This window comes from Girardinichthys multiradiatus, chromosome 1, assembly GCF_021462225.1.
Source record: "Girardinichthys multiradiatus isolate DD_20200921_A chromosome 1, DD_fGirMul_XY1, whole genome shotgun sequence".
NCBI classification, from domain to species: Eukaryota; Metazoa; Chordata; class Actinopteri; order Cyprinodontiformes; family Goodeidae; genus Girardinichthys; species Girardinichthys multiradiatus.
Window position 1 is genome coordinate 37,910,305 of NC_061794.1, and position 25,410 is coordinate 37,935,714.

Here is a 25,410-nt window from a genome sequence, read left to right on the forward strand (position 1 = left end):
TTTGCAATTATTCGATGAATACACATATCCAACCCAAAATTACTTTTTTTATTAAAGTGTTATTCAATAATTTATTAATGGCCACTGTATATGGTCTAAAGAGACACAACCTGCTAAACAGGAGATTGCAAACCCCTGGCTTCATAGGATTGCCCGATGTTAGGAAAACTTTAAATCATGTGACAATATTGAATGTCATGATGACAATATGACTTCCAATTAATAAAGAAATGCTTAATCATCCAGTGCTAATGTTTCTCTGCTTTGGGTTATTTACAAGCAGACCCCAGATAGTGAGAAATCTATTCAGCTGCTGGAAAAAAGAAGAAAAAAAATAATTATTCCCATAACAACAGGGTCTGATGGAAAAAGTTGCAACTTGACTTTTGCCAAATATCACTTACTTGTGTTTCCTGATGGCTTTACAAGAACGTTTTAATACTGTGCTAAAACAATTTCTTCTGCACCAAACATCACCAACTATATTACTTGCATAGAGAGCCTGAATGGATGGTACTTATTCAATTAGTTGATATTTTTTCGCAGTCCAAACAGTTGTTTCCAATATTGATATTGTGTAGAGATAATATATTTACGATATATTGTACAGCCCTAATATTCTGGCAGGTTTGCAGATGTGCCACATTATTACAATTTTTAGATGGATGGATGAACAATGCTTTATGAGATATTGGTTTATACCGTTATTCTGCTTTAAAGATCTCCATAAATCTATACTTTTGCAAGGCAGTTTATGACCACCAAGGCGCTAACTAGATAAAATAAACATAAATCACTCTGTAAGCTGTATGTGTTTATTGATAACTCCCATAACAACAAAGGTCAAACAGCATTAAAACAAAGAGTAACAGAAGGTACACGGTGGGTTCCAGGGCGGGACATCGCAACAAAAACTTGTACACAGTTCTATATAGCTCTTTTGGTTAAATTTAGCAGCAGCTCCTGCAGATGAATAACAGTCACAGCCATCGCTCAGAAACATTTAATTTACCCAACCCTAAAGTGTAACAGCCGCAGTACCGTACCTTCGCTGTTGTCTTCAGGAAGGCGTCTGGAATCAAATGAATTTCAGACGGAGACTACATCAGCAATGAACGGATGCTGTGCTGCCTAGCAACCAACCGACCAATTGGATAAATGAAATCACAATCCATTTGCAAATCAAATTACATGTATCGAACTTATTATTAGTTTTCACTCCATGCACCATTGATTATATTGAACACAATGAGGTATTTTGTTCATTACTGCACCTGTGATTACATGAAAAGAGTACAGCACAAGAGGGTAAATAAGATAAACACAGGATTAGAAAAGATTTTACTCCTTTTTTTGTTTTAATTGTGCGATGCAGCTTAGCATTAAAAAACTTCCCCATTCTCGACTATCCTGTCAATCCTGTATCACGATTCATTGACACAGCTATATGGCTCAACAGCTCCATCCAGTGGACTCATAGAGGTTTTCTCTATACTGATGAGTGAGCACTGTCCAATGGAAGTATCTGAGGAGCACATTCTTGGGTAAAATGAGACCCTGTTAAAAAACAGAACTAAATGCTCTGACTATCTCAAGTGTTTGCCACTTTGACCTAAAATATGTCCAGTGAGTCAGTGAGGCGAGCAGAGCTCTCATCGAATGCTGGCCATATCATCCAGGTGGGGCGTCTTCATGCAACCCGTGCACAGCTGATCCATCCACAGGGGAGCTTCGTGCTGAAGGGGTGTGCGACGTGGGTAGAAGGTGTATGAGGGGTCGTAGTTCAGGAGACAGCTCAGAGAGGCCATGTAGATATCTGAGAATCGGCTCAGACGTCTGGAGAAGTAAGTGGGGTTGTGGCATGTTCTGAAGATGCTGCCAAATTGAGGGTTGAACAGGTTCTTCGTCATCACCCTAAGGCATACAAATTTGTTAGAAAGGTTAATATGCACAAAGAACAAACAGCCAAATACGAATAAATGTGAATACTTGCTTTTATAAATATTTCCACTTTAACTTTTAAATGTAAAATTATAATGAAAAGAAAACTGTGGTTAGCATTTGGCGTATTCGTCACTTCCTGTTTTCGCTGTTGCACCCGGTGGATTGTTTGGTGTGTGAAGGCTCTCTCGTTTGATCTGATTTCTCTCTACTGTGATACCTCTACTAACACATACTTTCTGTTGCTGTATTTAACGTTTGGGGACTCTCCTTGTCTTACACGGTTTTCTAGTAGTGGTAAGGGGTCGCTAGCTTAGCGTTAGCATTAGTTCCACCATGGCTACCCGTTCTACTGTTTCTCTCTCTGAGTCTCCTCCTCTCTCCTGCTCTGTGTGTCAGATGTTCAGTTAGTCATCTGCCTCCTTTAGTGATAATGGTATGTGTAATAAATGTAGCATTTTTGTAGCTTTGGAGGCGAGGGTGTCGGAATTGGAGGTCCGGCTTCGCGCTGTTGAAAAACTACCAGATATCCGAGGCCCCTTAGCCAGCACGGAGCCACCGAGGGTAGCTCCCCGTAGCAGTCCTCCAGCAGAGCCCGCGGAGCCGGGGCCTCAGGCCGGCTGGATGGCGGTACGTAGAAAGCTTAGTCCTAGATCCCAGCCCACAGGTCACCACCAACCCGTCTGCGTTTCTAACAGATTTTTCCCGCTCAGCGACACACCTCTGGTAATTGGCAGCTCCAGTCAGAAACGTGGCACTAGAGACACCAGCGACCATAGTCAAATGTCTGCCAGGGACGAGAAAGGGCGACATCAAATCCTACCTGAAACTGCTGGCTAAGGATAAGCGTAAATACCGTAAGATTGGTTACGTCAAGGTTACGTCAATCGGAGGTCACCAAAGTTAGTGTTGCTTCGGTGTGTAAGTTTGCCAAAACAATGTCGGACTCCGTAATTTTCTCTGGTCCCCTTCCTGATCTGACCAGTGACGACATGTTTAGCCACATGCTGTCATTCAACCGTTGGCTGTCTAGGTGGTGTCCAGAAAACGATGTGGGCTACATTGATAATCGGCGAACATTTTGGGGAAAACTTGGTCTGATCCAGAGAGACGGCATCCATCCCACTTTGGATGGAGCAGCTCTTCTTTCTAGGAATCTGGCCGAATTTATTAGTTCTCCAAAACTCTGACAACCCAGGGTTCAGACCAGGAAGCAGGGTTGTAGTTTAACACTCCTCTCTGCAGCTTCTGTATTTCTACCCACCCATTACCCTATTAAGACAGTATCTCGCCCATGGACTAAATTGAATAGATTAAAAAATAATCTAAAACGAGGAAATCAGGAAGATCTAATAAAAAGAAACACAACTCAGACTAAAAAGAAAAATAAAACAAATGTGGGTTACTGAACATAAGATCTCTCTCTTCAAAGACTTTGCTAGTTAGTGACCTGGTTTGTGACAATCAGATTGATTTATTTTGTCTCACAGAAACCCGGCTGCAGCAAGAGGATTATGTTACTATAAATGAGTCAACTCCTACTATTTAAATTTTCACATTTCTCAAAATACTGGGCAAGGAGGAGGAGTAGCAACCATCTTTCAGTCCGATTTATTGACTAGTCCCAGACCAATCAATAACTACAACTCTTTTGAATATTTAATCCTTAGTTTTCCTCATCCAAATTACAAAGCACTAAAACCACTTCTGTTTGTTTTTTGTACCGTCCACCAGGCCCTTACTCTCAATTTTTAGATCAGTTTTCAGACCTTTTATCTGATTTAGTGTTAAATAGAGATAAGGTTATTATAGTGGGGGATTTTAACATTCATGTTGAAACTGAAAGTGATAGCTTAAATATAGCCTTTAATGTTATCTTAGACTCAATTGGCTTTGCTCAAAACATTAACAAACCTACCCAACTTTGTCTTCATTCTCTGGACCTTGTGCTGACATATGGCATTGAGTGTAAAGACATAATATTTTCTCATAACCCTGTCCTGTCTGACCATTTTTTAATAACCTTTGAGTTTAATTTAACCGAGTACTCCACACCTGAAAGAACATTTCATTATAGTAGATCATTATCAGACAATGCTGTAACAACCTTTAAAGAATCTGTTCCACTTTTAATTTCCTCATTATCACAGAAAAACACAGTGGAGGGCAATAATTTTGTTTCTGCCCCTTCACAAATTGATTCTCTTTTTCATAGTGTTTCTTCATCATTGCGTGGTGCATTAGACAATGCAGCCCCCTTGAAAAAGAAGGTAATTATTCATAGGAGGCTAGCTCCCTGGTTTAATTCAGAGCTGCGTACTTTAAAGCACAATGTTAGAAAATTGGAGAGAAAATGGCGCTCTACACACCTAGAGGATTCCTACTTAATCTGGAAAAATAGCTTACTGTTGTATAAAAAGACACTTCGCCAAGCCAGAACAACTTATTTCTCATCATTAATAGAAGAGAACAAGAATAATCCTAGGTTTCTCTTTAGTACAGTTGCTAAACTTACACAGAGTCATAGCTCTGCTGAGTCCTCCATTCCCTTAGCTCTCAGAAGTCATGACTTTATGGGATTCTTCCAAAATAAAATTGATTCTATTAAAAAGAAAATCTTTGACATACTCCCAAAGATGATTACTTCATCCTCAGCAAGTGAGACAACATTGGAAGTAACTGTAGAACCCGATCTGTGTTTGGACTGTTTTGATCCTGTGGAGCTTCCTGAGTTATCAGAAATATTAGCTTCATCTAAACCTTCAACTTGTATGTTAGACCCAATCCCAACCAAATTATTTAAGGAAGTGTTCCCTCTGATTACCAGCCCCATTTTAGATATGATTAATTTATCCTTAGTAAATGGATATGTACCACAGGCTTTTAAGGTAGCTGTAATTAAACCTTTGCTTAAGAAACCTTTGCCTGATCGAGATGACTTAATAAATTACAGACCTATATCCAATCTTCCATTCTAATCTAAAATTCTTGAGAAAATAGTTGCTAATCAAATCTGTGAGCATTTACACAGCAATGACCTGTTTGAAGAGTTTCAGTCAGCCTTCGGAGCTCATCATAGCACTGAAACAGCTCTGCTGAAAGTCACTAATGATATTCTTATGGCCTCAGATAATGGACTTGTGTCTGTTCTGGTTCTGTTAGATCTCAGTGCTGCATTTGATACAGTCGATCATAATATTGTCTTAGACAGGCTGGAATATGCGGTAGGGATCGAGGGGACAGCGCTAGGCTGGTTTAAACCTTATTCATCTGACAGATTCCAGTTTGTTCATGTAAATGATAAATCATCTTTAAACTCCAGAGTTAATTGTGGAGTACCACATGGTTCAGTACTTGGGCCAATTCTCTTTACTACATATATGCTTCCAATAGGTAAAATTATCAGGCAGCATAGAATAAATTTTCACTGTTACGCTGATGACACTCAGCTTTACTTATCCATAAATCCTGAGGAGCCCAACCAGTTAGACTACAAGCATGTCTTGAAGACATAAAAACTTGGATGACTTTAAATTTTCTGCTTCTAAATTCAGACAAGACAGAAGTTGTCATCTTTGGACCAGAGTCTTTAAAAAAGAAACTGCTTAGTCGATCACTTAACCTGGATGGCATAATAAAGTAAAGAACCTTGGTGTTATTATTGACCAGGACATGTCATTTAAGTCCCATATTAAGCAGGTTTCTAGGATTTCCTTCTTTCATCTCCGGAACATTGCCAAAATTAGAAATATCCTGTCCAGGAGTGACGCTGAAAAACATGCATTTGTTACTTCAAGGCTGGACTATTGTAATTCTTTACTATCAGGATGTCCACAAAATGCAGTTAAAAGCCTTCAGCTGATTCAAAATGCTGCAGCAAGAGTTCTGATGAAAATTAAAAAGAGAGATCATATTTCTCCTATATTAGCTTCCCTTCATTGGCTCCCTGTTAAATCAAGAACAGAATTTAAAATTCTCTTCCTCACATATAAAGCCCTTAATGATCAAGCTCCATCATACATCAGAGGTCTGATTGTTCCATACGTTCCTAACAGAGCACTTAGTTCTCAGACTGCAGGTTTACTGGTGGTTCCTATAGTCTCTAGAAGTAGAATGGGAGGCAGATCTTTTAGTTATCAGGCTCCTCTCCTGTGGAACCAGCTCCCAGTTTTAGTCCGTGAGGCAGACACCCTGTCTACTTTTAAGGTTAGGCTTAAAACTTTTCTTTTTGATAAATATAGTTTATCAAATAGTATAGAGTGGCTCAGGTTATCCTGAGCTATCTTCCTTATTTTTTTTTACCTCCGTCTTCTTCCCTCCCTGTTGGATGGAGTAAGGGGGAGTCAGGTTTAGCCTAAACCGGCTCAGTTGTGGTTGAGGTGCAAACACACCCTCCATTTCTGCTACCTGTATGACCCCCTCCCTTTTCCAATGGTTATGGTCAATCTGACAGAGAGAGGTATCCCAATTGTGGTTTTTAGTATAACAATGGCCATTAGTGGGCTCTAGATGGACAAACTGTCTACTTTTAAGGCTAGGCTTAAAATTTTCCTTTTTGATAAAGCTTGTAGTTAGCTCAGGATAACCTAAGCCATCTCTGTAGTTATGCTGCTATAGGCTTGGGCTGCTGGAGGACATAATGACCACTTTCACCCTCTTCGCTACATTCTCACACTACTCTCCAATTTTGCATTATTTGCTGTTATTTCAGTTTTTAACTTTGTTCTCTCTCTTTTCTCTTCCTAGAAGCTACACCTGGCCTGACTCTGTGTCTACCTGTGACACCTTTATGGAGAGGGGAATCGTCCAAGCTTCTGCTGGCAACAACTTAATGCTCACCCTCTACCGATGATTCACATGGCCCTGTCTTTCAGTGTTTAACCCTTTCTCTCTCCTAGACATGGCAATTGACAGAGCTTTTACTGTGACTAACTCTATGTGCTCTCTTTCAGACTCTAACCTTGAAAACTGGCTCAGAGTTTATCTGTTCTTTCTTTCTAGGTGAAACGAGTAAAGGGGCTACATCCATTAACATTTAATTTTACTTCCCATAGAAAGGACTCCTGGATCAGTGCTTCTTTGTTCTCTTTGTGTCTCTGCTCTGTTCTCTCAAACACCCAGTCGGTCGTGGCAGATGGCCGCTCACACTGAGCCTGGTTCTGCTGGAGGTTTCTTCCTGTTAAAAGGGAGTTTTTCCTCTCCACTGTCACTACATGCATGCTCAGTATGAGGGATTGCTGCAAAGTCAACACCAGTGACTGTCCACTGTCTCTACATGCTCATCCAGGAGGAGTGAATGCTACAAGTCTCTGACTTGATGCAATCTGCTGGGTTTCCTTAGACAGAAAAACGTTTTACCCAATTTGAATAAATAACTGAATCTGACTGCACTGTTCAATGGTTAGGATTAATTGGAAGGTATGTGCCTGACTTTTGTGAAGTGCCTTGAGACGACGTGTTGTGAATTGGCGCTATATAAATAAACTCATTTGAATTTAATTAAATAGCTGTGCCTCACCACCGATGGCGTTGTGTCACACACACTGATTGATGCAGGCAGTTGGCACATTCCCATTGCTCCCTATGCTTTTCATCAGCAATAAACATTCTGGATTACACACATATCAAACATGCTTGCATTCCACATTCTGTCTAATTTATTTATTAAATGTGTGAGACATATTTAATCTTTCCAATCAGCCAAAAATGCGCTGCACAAATGGCCAGGGTAAGGCTAAAAGTACCGTGCTATGCTGATAGGGGGTAGAGCTGAGCCTCATAGACACAGACCGTTAACAGCAAGTCACTTCGTACTCTTCAGCTACAAAGAGGGCAGATGTGTTTTCACAAACCAGGGGCCTCATGTACAAAGCGTGCTTATGCACAAAAACCTTGCGGCGCAGTGTTTTACACAACTCAGCATGTAAAAAAATTAACGTTGCATGAAGTGTACGTAATTCCACGCAGACTTTTGACATGCCATGAAAATGTGAGGAAGCCAAGAAAACTTTTTCAATCGACACTAATAAAAGACAGAGAACAAAAACTCACCTGAATACACTGAAATAAGACTATTCCGGTTTAATTAACCGATGGAGCATCAAACCTCATATTTTTTCATAGGTTTGAGCTTTTATGGTTTAAATGGTTTTATGGTTTACCCTCATGCAATAATGTAACACACCTCAGAAAATGATGGAGACAACTTCATTCGGATGTAAACTGTGAAACTTCCTTTGTTCCTTTGTTGTCTATATGCTGTCCTGTATGGGTTTAAAGATTTAAAGTTCGAGCCGACAAACGTTTTACTTTCAGTCAGATTTGAGTCACTGATGTCATTCGAGAAGTTGTTGGTTTGCTGAAATTCACAACATCCCAACCATCATCCCTCATGGTGTGTAGACAGTCTCTCTTAGAGTTTTTCTATCTAAAGTAACCGGTTCCGTTCTTTGACTGTCATAGCACCGTTGCCATGGTTATTTGGACACGTGGTAGGTGCCTTCCGAGTATTTATACTACTGTGTATTTATGGGCGGGTGGTCGAAGCGCCATGTGCAGCTGCACAGAATTCACTGCAAATTGGGATGTGTAAAAGCTACGTGCACCGCAAGTTTCAGAATTTCTCCACTGCCAACTTAAAGTATGAAAGCTGCAAACTCTTTTGTACATAAGGCCCCAGACATCTGCTTCAAACAAGCGGGATTAAGGTAACCCGCTCATTTCAATCGGAGCTGTACAACCAAAAACAATGCGAAATACACGGTTTTGACTTGGCATTTAAGGGCAGAACAGACTGAACAATAGCGTTCATGAAGGGAAGGTGAGGGAGAACTGGGAGATGTTAAAAGACTTAGATTAATGCAAACTGCTTCCATGGACTTCATATACAAAGATAAGATCATTTAGAATTTTTAATTTTATTAAATAAAAGGGAAATCGTTCAAAAGGAAAAAATTATATTTTAAACAAATAAATCTGACCTTATAGAAAACATTCTTCTGTTTCTCTTGCTATGATATTGTTGAACAGTATGGAACTTGTTAAAGCATAACAAAAACTTTTAAAATAATGAAATGTTTCAATTAACATAAAAATTTTAATATAAGCCTCTATTTTAGGTTTATAGATTTGAACATCCGACTCCAGAGGTGCCTCAACAGTCATGAACCCCATCGCTCATCACTGGTTTACTGGGTGGAGCTTAAGGCTGAGAGGCAAGTTAAGAGACTCACCGCAATTCTTCTCTTTCTTTCTGCCATTCCAGAAAAACTTTTTTGGAGTCTGGGTCACGGTGTGTCTGAAATAGTAAAAGAGTGTATTCATATATAATAAAATTAATTCTTTACAAAAAAAAAACCTAAAAGTAGACAGGACACTAATTATTTCTGTATCATTCAGGAGCAAAGAGTTACAGTATCTCATCTTTAGTTAGATAGCAATGCATACAGTTGTTGCATGTGCTTCATATGGACCTCAAAAGGTTTCACGTGATCTGGTCTCTTAACTAGCAGAGACATGTAAACTGAAGTTTCGTCTCTGAAGGTATTTCCTCCATTAGGAAAGGTCACAGGGTTCACTTGTATATGGAGCCTTTCTAATAAGTACTTCATGACTCTGTCTAATTTTACCCAGCATTACTTCTTCTACTTTACAGCTGCCACATGTGTTAAGTCTCGTACTCAGACATGGATCTGTGCACAGTTTTGGTTTTAATAAGTTTAAATCTAAAACTTCAAAAAGCCTAACTTAGGTAGGAGGCTTTGGTGAAAATGTGCAACTTTTGCAGTGATGAAAAAATTAAGCTTTTACCACTTTTTTATGTTGTGCTGTTTTCCCATAACGCCAAAAAATGTTGTAAAAAGTTACTTATACTTGCACATGTATACATGTAACCTGCTTCAATATGAAGCTTCAGTGAAAATTTGCCAGTTTTAAAAATGTGCAACAAAAAGAATGGATGGTGCAGAAAATGCTAATTAGCTTAGTTGCAGCAAAACAAAGGTCAGATAGAAGATGAGTATTGGTCAGCTCTGAAATGTAATTTTAAACTGATCAGAAATTGAAGCTTTTGTTTATTTAAGTTGTTGCCAATTGTTTTGCTACAACAACAGATTATTCAAGCGGTGAGGAAAGGGACTGACAAAACATTTCATTTGAAAAACATCAGCCCTTGTTGTGGACAAGTCTAGACTGCAGACAGACCCGTTCAGTAGCTACACCCTATTCTAACCAGCTATTACAGAGACTATAGCTCTGTAATAGCTGGAGAGAGTGCTCCGACAAAATCTTAGTGTAAAAAAGCACGTTTTTTCTAGAAAAAATGTCCAATGTTTTTTTTTTTCCTTTTAAAAAGGAAAACATTTTTCCTTCTGCCTTAAAGACTAGAGCTCGCTCGCTTGTTGCACCTTAATAATTCGCTCTTTAACGAATACTGTTTTTGCATTAAATTATGACAAAAAGCAATGGGTCAGATTGCTTATTTGATATAGTAGTTTTCCATTTAAAATTAGCACTAAGCTAATTCAAACTTTGGCTTTCCAGTCCTGTAGGTCTGTGCATGAGCCTTTAGTATTTAGGTTCAAAAGCAGCTCCACAACTGTTGGGGATTTGTCTTTTGCCAACAGAATGATGCTTGTAAACACATTACATTTCTGAGTTGGAGAACTGTCATCATCTAGCGTTTCCAAGTGCAAACAGGGTATTAACTGCTCACCTGAAGGCGCTCCATCAGGCCAGTTAGGGCCTGCAGCCATGTGAGAGTCACAGCGTAACGGTGAGCGCTCACAATTTTGGTTTCGTGCTCCAGTTCTGGGACGATGGCTGCAGTGCGCCAACCGTGTCTCAACATCAGATCCTGCAGCAAAAAGCCAGACAGGTTAGATTAACTTTCAGTTTTACTTATCTTGCAAAGAGCAGAGGTATCTTAAAATTTAAAACAGTGCAGAGAGGTTTTATCCACAATAAATCATTTACTCTGAATATAAAATTCTCCAAAGGGGGGGTCACACAATTTAAGACATATAGAGAGGAAAAGGGGTGTCTTTATTTTATCAGTGGAGTTGAATCCAGTCAATTTGCAATCTGAAGAATAAAAAGATGGCAGATTGTAGATCTTTAATAGGTCAGTTCCTCGTGAAAAGGCAATGACAATTATTTCTACTTCCCTATCTCCCTTTCTATTTATATTATTAGACAACCCCTCATGACGACTAGAAAATCGAGGCACGTGACGTCGCCCGGTACGGTGGAGCCGGGGTCCCACCCTGGAGCCAGGCCTGGGATCGGGACTCGTCGGAGAGCACCTGGTGGCTGGGTTGCTCCTCGCGGGACCCGGCCAAGCCCGAACGAGAGACGCGAGACCATCCCTCAGTGGGCCCACCACCTGCAGGGGGAACCGTGAGGGACCGGTGCAAAGAGGATTGGGCGGCGGACGAAGGTGGAGACCTTGGCGGCCCGATCCCCAGATGCTTAGGCTGGCTCTAGGGACGTGGAATGTCACCTCGCTGGGGGGCAAGGAGCCTGAGCTGGTGCGGGAGGTCGAGAGATATCAACTAGAAATAGTCGGGCTCGCCTCCACGCACAGCGTGGGGTCTGGAACCCATCTCCTCGAGAGGGGCTGGACTCTCTTCTACTCTGGAGTGGCCCACAAGGAGAGGCGGCGGGCTGGGGTGGGTTTGCTTGTCGCCCCCCAGCTCAACCGTCTCGTGTTGGGGTTTACCCCAGTGGATGAGAGGGTCGCATTCCTGCGCCTTCGGGTTGGGGAGAGGTCTCTGACTATCATTTCAGCCTACGGGCCGAGCTGTAGTGCAGAGTACCAGGCCTTCTTGTCGTCCCTGTCTGGGGTGCTGGATAGTGCCCCTCCTGGGGACTCCATTATTCTGCTGGGGGACTTCAACGCCCACGTGGGAAATGACAGTGACACCTGGAGAGGCGTGATCGGGAGGAATGGCCTCCCCGATCTGAATCCGAGCAGTGTTTTGTTATTGGACTTCTGTGCTAGTCATGGATTGTCCATAATGAACACCATGTTCAAACATAAGGGTGTCCATCAGTGCACTTGGCACCAGGATACCCTAGGCAGGAGGTCAATGATCGACTTTGTTGTTGTATCATCAGACCTTCGGCCGCATGTTTTGGACACTCGGGTGAAGAGAGGGGCTGAGCTGTCCACTGATCACCACCTGGTGGTGAGTTGGATCCGCTGGGGGAGGAGAAAGCCGGACAGACTTGGCAGGCCCAAGCGCATAGTGAGGGTCTGCTGGGAACGTCTGGCGGACCCCTTGGCCAGGGATGTATTCAACTCCCATCTCCGGGAGAGCTTTGACCAGATGCCGGATGTTGGAGACATAGAGTACGAGTGGACCATGTTCTCCGCATCTATTGTCGATGCTGCTGCCCGTAGCTGCGGCCGTAAGGTCTGTGGTGCCTGTCGCGGCGGCAATCCCCGAACCCGGTGGTGGACACCGGCAGTAAGGGACGCTGTCAAGCTGAAGAAGGAGTCCTATCGGCTGTGGTTGGCTTGTGGGACTCCTGAGGCGGCTGACGGGTACCGTGGGGCCAAGCGTGCCGTGGCCCGGACGGTGGCAGAGGCAAAAACTCGGACCTGGGAGGAGTTCGGTGAGGCCATGGAGAAGGACTATCGGTTGGCCCCGAAGCGATTCTGGCAAACCGTCCGGCGCCTCAGGAGGGGGAAGCAGTGCTTTGCCAACACTGTTTACAGTGGGGGTGCGGAGCTGCTGACCTCAACTGAGGACATTATCGGCCGGTGGAAGGAGTACTTCGAGGATCTCCTCAATCCTGCCATCACGCATTCCCTGATGGAAACAGAGGCTGGGGACTTGGGGTTGGACTCTTTCATCACCCAGGCTGAAGTCACCGAGGTGGTTAAAAAGCTCCGCGGTGGCAGGGCTTCGGGGTAGGATGAGATCCGCCCTGAGTACCTCAAGTCTTTGGATGTTGTGGGGCTGTCATGGTTGACACGCCTCTTCAACATTGCGTGGCGGAGGGGGACAGTGCCTTTGGATTGGCAGACTGGGGTGGTGGTCCCCCTACATAAGAAGGGTGACCGGAGGGTGTGTTCCAACTACAGGGGGATCACACTCCTCAGCCTCCCTGGTAAGGCCTAAGCCAGGGTATTGGAGAGAAGAGTCCGGTCGATAGTCGAACCCCGGCTTCAGGAGGAGCAGTGTGGTTTTCGTCCCGGCAGTGGAACACTGGACCAGCTCTATACCCTCTACAGGGTACTCGAGGGTTCATGGGAGTTTGCCCAACCGATCCACATGTGTTTTGTGGACCTGGAGAAAGCATTCGACTGTGTCCCTCGTGATGCCCTGTGGGCGGTGCTCCAGGAGTATGGAATCGGGGGCCCTTTACTAGGGACCATCCAGTCCCTGTACAAGCGGAGCAGGAGTTTGGTTTGCATTGCCGGCACTAAGTAGGACCTGTTCCCAGTGCGTGTTGGACTCCGGCAGGGCTGCCCTTTGTCACCGGTCCTGTTCATAACTTTTATGGACAGGATTTCTAGGCGCAGCCAAGGGCCGGAGGGGGTCTGGTTTGGGGACCAGAGGATTTCGTCTCTTCTTTTTGCAGATGATGTGGTCCTGCTGGCCCCCTCTAGCCAAGACCTACAGCATGCACTGTGGCGGTTCGCAGCCGAGTGTGAAGCGGCCGGGATGAAGATCAGCTCCTCCAAGTCCGAGGCCATGGTTCTTGACCGGAAAAGGGTGGCTTGTCCTCTTCAGGTTGGAGGGGAGTTCCTGCCTCAAGTGGAGGAGTTTAAGTATCTCTGGGTCTTGTTCGCGAGTGAAGGAAGAATGGAGCGGGAAATCGACAGACGGATCATTGCGGCTGCCACAGTGATGGGGGCACTGTGCCGGTCCATTGTGGTGAAGAGAGACCTTAGCCGAAAAGCGAAGCTCTCAATTTACCGGTCAGTCTATGTTCCTACCCTCACCTATGGCCATGAACTTTGAGTCATGACCGAAAGAACGAGATCCCGGATACAAGCGGCGGAAATGAGCTTCCTCCGTACGGTGGCCGGGCACTCCCTTAGAAATAGGGTGAGGAGCTCGGCTACTCCTCCACATCAAGAGGAGCCAGTTGAGGTGGCTCGGGCATCAATACCGGATGCCTCCTGGACGCCTTCCTCGGGAGGTGTTCCAGGCACGTCCCACCAGGAGGAGGCCCAGGGGATGGCCCAGGACACGCTGGAGGGACTATGTCTCTCAGCTGGCCTGGGATCGCCTTGGGCTCCCCCTGGAGGAGCTGGAGGAGGTGTCTGGGGAGAGGGACGTCTGGGCGTCTCTGCTGAGTCTGCTGCCCCCGTGACCCGGTCCCGGATAAAGCGGAAGACGACGAACGAACGAACAATGATATTAGTACCAGGGTTCCTCTGCATTTGTCATTTCTAAATTCTATACCTTCTTGGTGACTATTCCCAATTTTTTACATAAAAAAGGAAAGGTTTGATCCAAATTGAAGCCAAATGGCTCAACAGCAGTCAGATTTCAATATTTCAATGGAAAGGGACATTAAATACCAAAGGCATTAAGGAAATAAATTCACTAGTCGTTATCTTTTACTTCACCTGCACAGCATCTGACCATGAAACATCTACATTTGCATGCTTTTACTTCTGGTTTTTTGTGTCTAAAATGTTGAGCTCTAGACTTGCCTCAGTAGATAAAGGAACAGCTGATATTGCAGTCACCTTGTCCAAGGTGTAAGAACACCTCTGAGGTTTGATTCTGTCATATCAACTCATTTTAGCAAAAATATTAATTAAAAGAGTTAAAGCCGGGAATATAAATATTTTCTGCTCATATTCATGCTCTTATTTACGCTCACTCTCCATACTTATTAAGGCCTAAAAGTCACACTGGAACCCTGTTATACCTTGACCTTCAATAACCTTCAATATTTAAACTGAATATTTTATTTTCTCAGTCAAACAACAAAAATTAACTGTATAGGCCTTTCATTCTGTGATTATAATTCATTCAGAGTATGTTAAAAAACTAAGAACTTTTTTTGCATGATGGTGATTAAGGCAATCATGTCAGCAAACCTCTGCAACAAATGTTCTTGTGAAATTTACCTTTTTACTTTAATTAAAACCGATTCTGTCGGATAAATTAAACATAGGAGACGAGTCACATCACCAGTAATGCTTAGTCATAATTTGAGCTTTATTGAAAAAACAAAATGATCAAACTCTGAAACTTACTGCCAAATCGCTATAAAGATGATCCCCAAAGTAAAGAACCTTTGACCCTCGCCAGCCGGTCAGTCTCAGGAAATCAAACAAGTTGCCCTGAAACACAAAGCGCAACAAGATAACTCATGAGCATACAGTTGCAACATGTAGCGAGACACCTGGAGAGTGAAACCACATACAGACACAAGTATTACTAACCTGTTTATAGATCTGCCCTTTGTCTAAACTGGTGATCTTTTCCCACCGCAGATCTCCGTTATTATCCAAACGCCTGAAGGGCCTGTAACAGTAACATGTTGCTGGGCTCACATTCTGAAACTAGAACTTTAACACGTCTATAGTAAAACAAGGTGGGGTAACATTTTTCTGAATCTGGCTCCCCTGCGCGGCCTTGATGGCTGGCTATCTTCAACTTCTCCTGGAAGTTATGTAAACATGACGCTCTGCTCCCACTGCCCCCTCCCTTCCCTGAGGACACCTGTGGACCTGCTCAGAACTTGGCCGGTTGATGTACATTCCAACGAACCATCAAGGACAATGGCCTCTGTGACAGCGCTTCATGGACTTACTTGCACACACACACATGCTCAAGATAAACATGTGCACCCCCTCACACCACCTTCACCGTTCCCTGCATGATGTTGTTTTGTCAACTTGTTGCTTCTTTGTGCTGAGGTTTTTTTGCAATCTCAAACTGTATCCTGCTAAGGATAAAGTGTGAAATATGATTTTTTTTCTCTCTACTTACCTAATGTGGCCTCTTTTCTCATCTAGCAAGGGCAGCGCCTGTGAGCGGGCAGCAAAGCCTCGGTGACCCGTCCCCCCATTGTCTTGTGTCATGATGTATGTTTGGATGGGTGTACTGGAATTCTAATTTCCCCTCGGGGATCAATAAAGTATCTTTGAATTGAATTGAATTGAATTGATCATGTTGTGGGGTTGCTTTTTAATTAGCATAAAGATTTGGGAAGATTGATGAAGCTAAATACAAGAACATCCTGACCGGCAAAGTTTTACTCATTGACTTAAGGGGGCTGAATTCAAATACAAGTTCACAATTATACAGTACTTTGTCTGTCATATAACATTTCAATAAGATACTCTAAAGTTTGAGGCTGCAATGTGACAAAATGTGAAAAAGCTTAAGGGTTATTAGTACTTTCCCAAGGCACTATAAAAAGTAACTTACTTAATACAGTCGGTGAAAAAGTGAGGTTTGTCTGCTTGCACGATAACAACATCAAAGAAGTCTCTCCAGTTTTTCCCCGCCATGTGCGTCATTCCTTTATCCCTGCACAGAGAGGGGAAAACACTGGATAACGACTTGCAACACAGCCTTTTCTGTATTTCCTTTGCTGTGAGTCAGGATGAACTACAGCAGCCGGAGACCTCACAGGGCTCAAACTTACACAAAGCTAAAGGGACTATTGGTGATGAGGAACAACTTCTTCCCCTGACTGACCAACTGATGAAGGACAGCATCAGTCTCTTCCTTTCTCAGGATAAACTTGTCTGCAGGAGAAAACAATCCGGTTAAGCAAAGTGTGACTGAGTATATGCAGCAACATAAAGGTTTAAAACAAAGAAAAGCAGACAGTAGAGGAAGTTGTTCTTACCAAGGTCTTGCATGATCCACTTGTACATGTAGCCTTTAAGGTGAACCATGCCAATGGCCTCCTAAGGTGTAAAAACAAATATGTTGATGTTTTTCCACATACAGGTCCTTGCAAAAGTATTCAGACCCCTTTTAACTTTTTCTCATTATGTCATAATTTATTTATTTTATCTGATAGATCAATACAAATTACAGCATAATTCTGAGGTGGAAGGAAAATTATATTTAACATTTTTACAAATAAAAATCAGAAAACTGGTTTGTAGAACCAGCCTCTAACACGTTTTCTTCCACAATTGCCCTATACAGTATGTATATAGCTCCATCCATCTTTCCATTGGTTCTGACCATCTTCTCTATCCCTGCTGAAGAAAGGTATCCACACAGCATGATACTGCCACCACCATGTTTCACCATAAGCATGTTGTGTTCAAGGTCATGTGTGGTGTTAGTTTTTCCCCTCACATAGTGTCATAAGCTATTAAATCTATTTGGCCTCATCTGATAAGAGCACCATCTTCTATATGTTTGCTATGGCAAAATCCAAACAGGATTTCTAGCTTTCAACATTAGCATTTCCACCGCCACTTTTTCATAAAGACTAGAACTGCGGAGTACAAGACTAATAGTTGTCTCAGCCACAGAATCTTACCACCTGAGCTGCGGATCTCTGCAGCTCATCCAGAGTAACCATGGGTCTCTTAGCTGCTTCTCTGATAAATAAAGATTAAATTACACAGAGGTTTACTCCATTTACTAATTATGTGATTAGTCACGTTTTATCTGAAAAAATAAATTTCCTTCCACTTCACATGGTTGTAATGAGACACTATGTGGAAAAAGTTCACAGGATCTGAATATTTTAGGAAGGAACTAAAATAATGTTAAAAGAAGCTGATCCTAGGATCCAGACCATTACTTGTAGGAATGTTTTTAGGGAGCATGTATATATTTTCCCTGGGTGTTTCCCTGTAACTGACATGTCTGTAGCTGGAGAGGAAAAGCTCTCATTGTTCTTGGCTTTTCTCATGAAAGTTGCCACAACTCAGCAGATTCCTGAGCCTCCAGCTGAAGGATTACAGAACTGTACGTGAAAATAGTCACAGAGACACCCTGCCTGGTGCTCCCTCGCAGTGCGAGCTACAGGCTCAGAAAAATGTGGAGAAACTCACAGAAACATCCTTGAACAGGTGAACCGGGTCGTACTCAATGTCGTTGGTGAAAAAGAAGTCATTGACGACAGCCAGGAGGGTCATCTCTGGGATGGAGAATATGTCCATGAACTGCTTCACCTTTGGTCCCTGTGTACAGGAAGAAATTATTAGATTTTTATTGGATTAACTTTCAGATTACGAAATGATTTTAGCCACAAAGAGGCCTTATTGTAAACAGAGCCAATGTGATCACAGCCACATGAAAACTATTCTGGTTAGGTTTATTTACAGGCTGGATTAAGAGAAAGAGTTGCATGGAAGCAATTAAAATGTCTGGCCAAAAAAGGATGTCAACTTGACCCAACATTTCACTCCTTATTGCTCTTAATTGAACACATGTTGGCAAAACTTGCACGACATGTTCAACAAAGATTTCTGCCTTTCCTGACTACGTGCAACTCAGAGGAAATCAAAAGCATAACAGTCTTAAATCTTGACAGAGAGTACATTGTGTCAACTTCTCTGAGACAGCAACACTGCATTCCAGCTGATTCATGATGCCAATGGGATAAACAAGATCCCTGAAAATCACCATTTGGTCTTATGCAATGCTGCTGGCTGTCAAATATCTGAGGACATCACCAGATTACATTCTCAACTAGTTTAGCAGTGGTCAGATGAGATTATTATTTTTGTAGAGTCTGCAGCATTGTGAGTGCAGTGCCAGACTAAACTGATTACACTTGGAAGCATCGAGAAAATCCAAAAGCAAAGTGCAGTAACTGGAACACATGCCAGCTGTTGCTCAAAGGTTATTTCACAACTAAAATAAAGTGGCTGACAAAAAACAATCCCACAGATTTCTTCAAAAATAACTAAACTATAACAAGAAAAAGAGAAAACTCCTTCTAACCTTTCCGTAGAAGCCACTGTCCTGCGACAGCGGGACATGGAAAGTCCCCCCGTAGAGATAATGGACCTCCTCATCCGACAGTGGACTCAGACCTCTGAGTAGCAAAATTTTCGTTTAAAAGATAATATTATCTGACAAAACAAACAATGTTTTGCTTCAGCAGCAGGGATGCAGATAAACATAAAGAAATTAATGTGTCTGATTTAGATTAAAGCAGCTCCACAGCTCTTACCGATACACTGTTCCTGGCTCAATGTAATGAAAGGCATCAATTTTCATCAGGAGTCCCTGCAGAAGGGGAAATTTTGTTTTATTTGATCACAGCTATACAGAACATATACAGGTGCATCTCAATATATCAGAATATCCTCAGAAAGTAATTCAATTCTATTACACAGACGGATCACACTTACAGGCGCACAGGTAATGAAAACCAAACATTCAGTATCTAAGAAAGGTAGAATATTGCATAGCATGGAGGTCTGGAGGCGATCAGCCTGTGGTTACTGCTGAGATGTTAAGGTTGCTTTAATAACAGCCTCATGTGCTGGAAATTATCCTGCTGGACAGCTGTTCTAACTATGGTCTTCATGAAACTCAGAGGACCAACACTGGCAGATGAAATGGCTCCCCAAATGATCACTGACTGTGGAAACATCACACTGAACCTCAAGCAACTTGGATTTTGTACCTCTCCACTCTTAAACCAGACCCTAAGGACAGTCTTTCTCCAAGACCGGATTCTGACCAAACAGCACGTGATGCTGTGGAAAATGCAGGATATTTGACTTATCTCTGAGTCAAGGCCCTTGATTTCCGACTTTAGAGTTGTAACTAAGGCTACTTTCATCTAAAGAAAGGACTCTGGACCACTGAGCAATAGTCTAGTCTTTTTTCTCCTTAGCCCAGGTAAGATGCCTCTGACCGTGTCTCTCGTAAAGGAAAGGGTTATTACAAGAAATAAAACAGCCAATTTCCTGCTTATGTCTGTGTGTGTTTGATCTTGATGCATCCTTGACTGTGACTTCTGTCACAGTCTAGGATGCACTTATCCCTTTTCCTTTAGCACATTTTAAAGGATTTTCTTTACCTTTTTACATTCAGCCAATTGGTCTGTGTTTCATTTTCAAATGATTTATAAATAAAATTGGATTGGTTTCAAGAGTTTTTTCTTCCACTAAACCTTGTAAACCTTTTCCTTGGCAACTACATTTTGAGGGTTTACAGTTCTTGTGGAGGGGGTCAGTGGTGTTATGCACGTCAGCTGTCAAGTCAGCAGTCTTTCCCATCGCTATGACATTGCAATAACATAATTTTCAGTTTTAAGAATTCATTATTTATAAGTTGTATGTAATATTATAGTAGTCTGACAAACTGAAATCTGGTTTTCATTAGCTGCAAGCCAGAATTATCTAAATGAAGAGAAATAAACCCTTAAAATATCTCAATCTGTGTTAAATAATTCTATATTACCTGAGTTTCACTTTTCTGAATGAAATTACTAAAATACATTTTCAATGAAATTCTTATTTAAGAAGCATCTGCATTCACACTGATTTTCCTGCACTGAAAGATTACAAAATATCACCTTTTGGATGTCATAGTGAAGACCCCGGACAGCAAAGTTTGGAATGTACTCATATTTTGCAATTTCTTCAGGGTACTGTAAGACAGAGAAAAAGTGTAACACGAGCCGAAATTCAAAAGCAGTTGTTTTCCTAAATTTGCTCTACAAATACACTCCAGTTTTAACTCAATAGACATGTGGCATTCAAAATTTACCTTAAAGTGTTCAATCAGGAATCCTTTTGCTGTGTCGTAGATTAGCGTATTGAGCTCGTTGGAGTACTGAGCCAAAGTGTAGTCGTAGTCAAAGCCATAGATGTCCACTTCCTCCAAGCTGACCTCATTGTTGGCGTAGATAACAGAGGAGTTAAGACTTTTACACGCACCTGGAGGGATCAGGTCTGAGCAGATACAGACAGATGGAACACTGATTCAGTTCAAATACTGACACATCATATCAGGCCAGACAAGAATGACTCAAGTAAAGAGGGAAAAGAGCATGGTAATTACAATATGAGGGCAGGGTAGGATTAGAGAATTTTACAAAAGCTGCTGACTCTGCAATTCTGCAGGGAGGAAAGAAGTTAACTCTCCTGCTGCTGTTTTAATTTCCAGTGGCGGTAAGGCAAACGTGTTGGAGATTGCGTAACCTGAGTTCTCAGATGTCAACAGACTCTTGACCAAACTGACTCAACCGCAAAAAGAACATTCTGTGCACTGAAATATGCGGTGGAAAGCCACCCGAGTGGCAGCACAGTGTGTCTTAAAACACATGTTACTTCTGCTTTTCCTGCTTCCTGGCCAGAGCGTTAAAAAGCTGCGATACAAGTCGAACTTGTATCGCAGTTCAAATGCAAAGAGAATGCAAACATTTGTTTGCATTCTCTTTGACAGTCAGACGGTAATACCCACAGTGACTATGTCATCCGTGATCTATATGGGAAAGTGGGCCATGACCTTCTATCCTGGGACAGTTGAATGAGTGCTGCAGCTGGGCAGCAGGGAAGCGTTTAGCAACCCTCTGGTTGGCTGTGCTGCAGCTGAAAGCACCTCGCCTGTCATACAAAAGCACTTATTTTTAAAAAGATAAACATCTGTGAAATTGTAAATTGCATGACTAGCTTTCATGTTCAGAATCTGAGAGGAAGCCGGTTACTGAGAGAAACCTTTTTTGTGCGTCAACATTTGGAAAAAAACATTCAGTACAAAGACAGGAAAAACATAATGTACCCTGTGACCTACTGTGAGTACTTTCAAGTTCCAATGTAAACAATATCAGTACTCAGGGGACACATTTTGGCATTTTACTTCACATAACAGTCTATACAACGGTGACCGTGGCTCAGTTGGAAACCTAGTTTGTCTTGTAATCTGGAAGTTGTGGGTTACATTCCAGCCTCCTCCTCCTGCCACATATCAATAGACCCCTGGGCAAGACACCCAACTCAAAGATGTCTACAGATTTGCGTATCAGAGTATGATTGTGTGTGCGTTTATGAGTGTAGTTGGATGAATGTGACTAGTGTGAGGCGCTTTGAGTGGTCGGTGGGACTTAAAATGTCTAAAATGACATCTGAATTTCTGAATGCAGGAATAAAATGTTTGCGGAATTGTTTATGTAATAATAGGGGCCATATGCAATAACAAATCCAAGGAAAGCCACCATGCTCCTTTTCTTTCATGAGCTTTTGAGTTTTCTTGTAATTGAACAGTTTTGTTTGAATTTGAAATCGTTGGAGATAATTTTTTTTTTTTTGCACCTTGTTTGCTAGGCTCGCTAACAGTTAGGGCAAATCCAATGTCAACAACCCCGTAATGCAAATACACAGCTAAATGGCATCATCGTGCATACCTGAGTACATTAGTCTCAGACTTCCCCTGACCGACGAAGATGGGTTTTTTTTTAGATCATATATTATTGTTAGCTTTGATTTTAACTGCATCGTTATATCCTTGTCTGTAAGCCGCTTTAGATAAAAGCATCTGCCAAATACATAAACCTAAAAAGAAAAAAAAAATCTGACCCATGGATTCCAATTTTTATTTTACGGAGTTTACCACATAAAAGAGAGAAAATAAACTATAATACATACAGTTGCGGATGCTGGTCTTTCAAGGAAGGGAAACTCAATTTCAAGATTGCTGATTCGCTCATTTCGCTGTCAATCAAAAAGGGATTCAGCCTCAGACAGATCATCCAATCATCATGCTGAGCGTCCGGGCCAGTTGAGACCAGCCCACTGCCCCATAGACCCCCAGAGACGCTGAGCGTCCGATGGGCGGGACAAAGCCCAGCATTTTTGCTTCGCTATTGGCCCTGTCCGAATACCCGCACTTCCACCCTTGTGTCCCTGAAATGCACGTTCCCGTTGATGGGTTCGAGTGCGTAGTGTGTCCCAATTCTCCAGAGTCCTCCTTAGCCCCGCCCCATTTGTGCCCCACATCCGCCCTTCGGCGATGCCCGCATCTAAGCTGACTTTGCCGAAGTATATTACCCACAATTCACTGCTGCAGATGACGTTCTGAGCAAAAACCAATCACAACCGTCAACGTAACCAGCCTTCAAATCAGAATAATAAGAACTGCGTAAACTTTAGACAGCAAGCCAACAAATATATATTTTTTACTGGTTTTCCAGGCTCAACATTGAACTCACCCTGAACCCATTGGGTTCAGGGTGAGTCTGGGCAGTCGGTAGGCCAGAACACTGTAGTTACTTTTCAAACAAACACTGGCACGGCGAGAGTCTGGTGTATAAACCTCCTTCGCTTCCTGCACTTTCTTCTCCTCAAAACAATTGCTTGTTGCAGTTTTAAATAGTTTTTTTTAGCAGCAAGACTGTGAAAACAGCGCTGGTTCCCGCTCTTTTTGATGTTGCTGTTAAGGTGCAGAGGTGCAAGTCGATGACGTAACCCCTACTGTCCCAACTCTCCAATTTTGCACGCTGGTAACCTGCGCACTTCAAACCTTACATGCACTTGTACAAAGTAAACACTTCATAGAGGGGCGTAGGGTGTAGTGTGGGTATTGGGACAGGGAGTAAAGCACTGTTGTGGGTTCGATTCCAGCTTCCTCCTGCTGCTTGTCGATGTGCCCCTGGGCAAAGCACTTAACCTCAAGTTGCCTACCGATCTGCGTATCGGTGTATGAATATGTGAGCGTTACTGAGTGGAATTGGGTGAATGTGGCTCTAGTGTAAAGCGCTTTGAGCGGTCTGTATGACTGGAAAGGCGCTATATAAATTCAGTCCATTTACTGTGAAGCTGCGGGAATGAGTGAGAGGAAACCCTACATACCGTAGAAGTAGTATGATTGAACCTAATAGTAGTATGATTGAAAATTGACTGTCCAAATGTATGCATCAATGCATTTTATTTTATTATACAGGAAAGAGTGGTTGTACCACACACACATGAAAATGTTTGCATCAATGCATATTTCCCAAACACTTATCTTTTTTTATTAATCTGAAAAAAATACTTCAACATGGGCAGTTGGTTGATGTGTTCATAAGGTATAAAAACGGTTGGAGTTCTTAGTTTTGATGCATTTAAAAGCGGTCTACAAATGGGGCCAGGAATGGATTCCTGCAGTGTGCAAGCCAGCTAAAAACTAAAACAAAAAATGCAATTCTGCAGGAAAACGTCCACCAAGCATTGTTGCTAAATTATTACAATTCTAGTAAATACTGTGGATACCATTGATTGGTGATTAGTGGTGCACCTCAAGCATTAATGTGGACAAAGTAGAACAACATATCGGGAATATTTGGGTTGAGCTGTGCTGCCTGGTGGTAGTTGGATTTATTGCTGACTTGTAAACAACGTGCTGCAGCGCAAACTTCCGAAGAAAACGCGCTGGGCGCAGGGGGAACCAGCAGTACTGATGGATGTGCCTTATGCAAAATTAGAATGGTAGGAAACGTACAAAATGTCCTCGCTGGCAGCAGATAGATATCCTTGATTGCTTGATGACGTGTACAGGGGGGTGCCTGATTTCCTTCGGGGTGCGTGGGGGCTGTGAGGACAAAGGGGGATCCGGTGCTTACCGTACACCAGCCGTTTCAGGTCATTGTAGCGGTTCCACAGGAATGACGTCTGGTCCACGGGCGCCGCCTTGGAGGTGAATGAGCGTCTCCTCACGCCGCTCGCCCCCGGAGCTCCCGCGGCCTCTTTCAGTCTCTTCTTGTCCCCGCTGCCGCATTTGTGCGGCGGCTCGCTGGATAACGGCACGTCTCCGTCGTTCGGCCTGTCCGAATCCGAGCTGCAACTTTGCCCCTTGTTTTTCTCCACATGCTGCGACCCCGCAAACACCTTGCACGAAGTGGAGAGTCGGTTCACCCGTGGGGATCTGGCGAGAGGGGGGGTCCTGTTCCCTGTGGCCCGAAGTGTCAGTGTCAGCAAGGTGCCCACGGTCTTGAAAGACATGTTTTGCAGGGTGATATGTAAACACGCCTCGCTGCTGCTGCTGCCTCTGAATGCTACTGCAGGATCCAACTAGCAGCAGCATGAAAACAAACCTTGTCTTCAGAGGCCACGCCCCACTCGTACCCCATGTCCCTCAGTGGAAGGGGAGGGTCTTTATCTCTGTTCCCATCGTACGCACTGACATCATCGGCCACCGCTGTGCACTGTTATCTCTGACTTACTCAAATGTGGAAACATTCTTGTTTATAGGTCCTTAATGTATTCAGGAAATGCCTTCATTATCACGTTTGCGCTTCCCTGTATATTCATGCAAAGGAATCACCTTTAATCACATGTATAGGCCCAGCCTGTCCTTAAAGAGTTAGTACAAATTTTACTCACAGCAACAAACACAAAGAACTTAAAGAAATGCATGAGAAAGTGCAACATGTTGGTACTTTTTGCATTCATTTTGCAAAATGTTTGAAATGTGCAAAAGGGATTTGTGATCAATGTAGACATCACACCTTACTCACCCTAACCCTTACTAATAAAAGCAATGATCAAAGAAATAAACAAACCATATAATAATTTTCACA

The 25,410-nt window shown here is 42.7% G+C and overlaps 1 protein-coding gene across 1 annotated transcript; it reads right to left on the reverse strand.

Annotated features, from left to right (window-relative positions):
* Nucleotides 1–801: 801 nt before the first annotated feature.
* Nucleotides 802–24,951, reverse strand: nt5dc2 (5'-nucleotidase domain containing 2). Its single transcript, XM_047377165.1, has 14 exons — nucleotides 24,454–24,951; nucleotides 20,622–20,806; nucleotides 20,428–20,502; nucleotides 19,072–19,127; nucleotides 18,840–18,933; nucleotides 17,945–18,073; nucleotides 16,774–16,834; nucleotides 16,567–16,669; nucleotides 16,347–16,448; nucleotides 15,356–15,437; nucleotides 15,167–15,253; nucleotides 10,655–10,795; nucleotides 9,174–9,238; nucleotides 802–1,914 (listed from the first exon to the last, which is right to left on the reverse strand). The coding sequence occupies exons 1-14, from the start codon at nucleotides 24,830–24,832 to the stop codon at nucleotides 1,653–1,655; spliced, it is 1,821 nt and encodes a 606-aa protein (XP_047233121.1). The 5' UTR covers nucleotides 24,833–24,951; the 3' UTR covers nucleotides 802–1,652.
* Nucleotides 24,952–25,410: the final 459 nt, after the last annotated feature.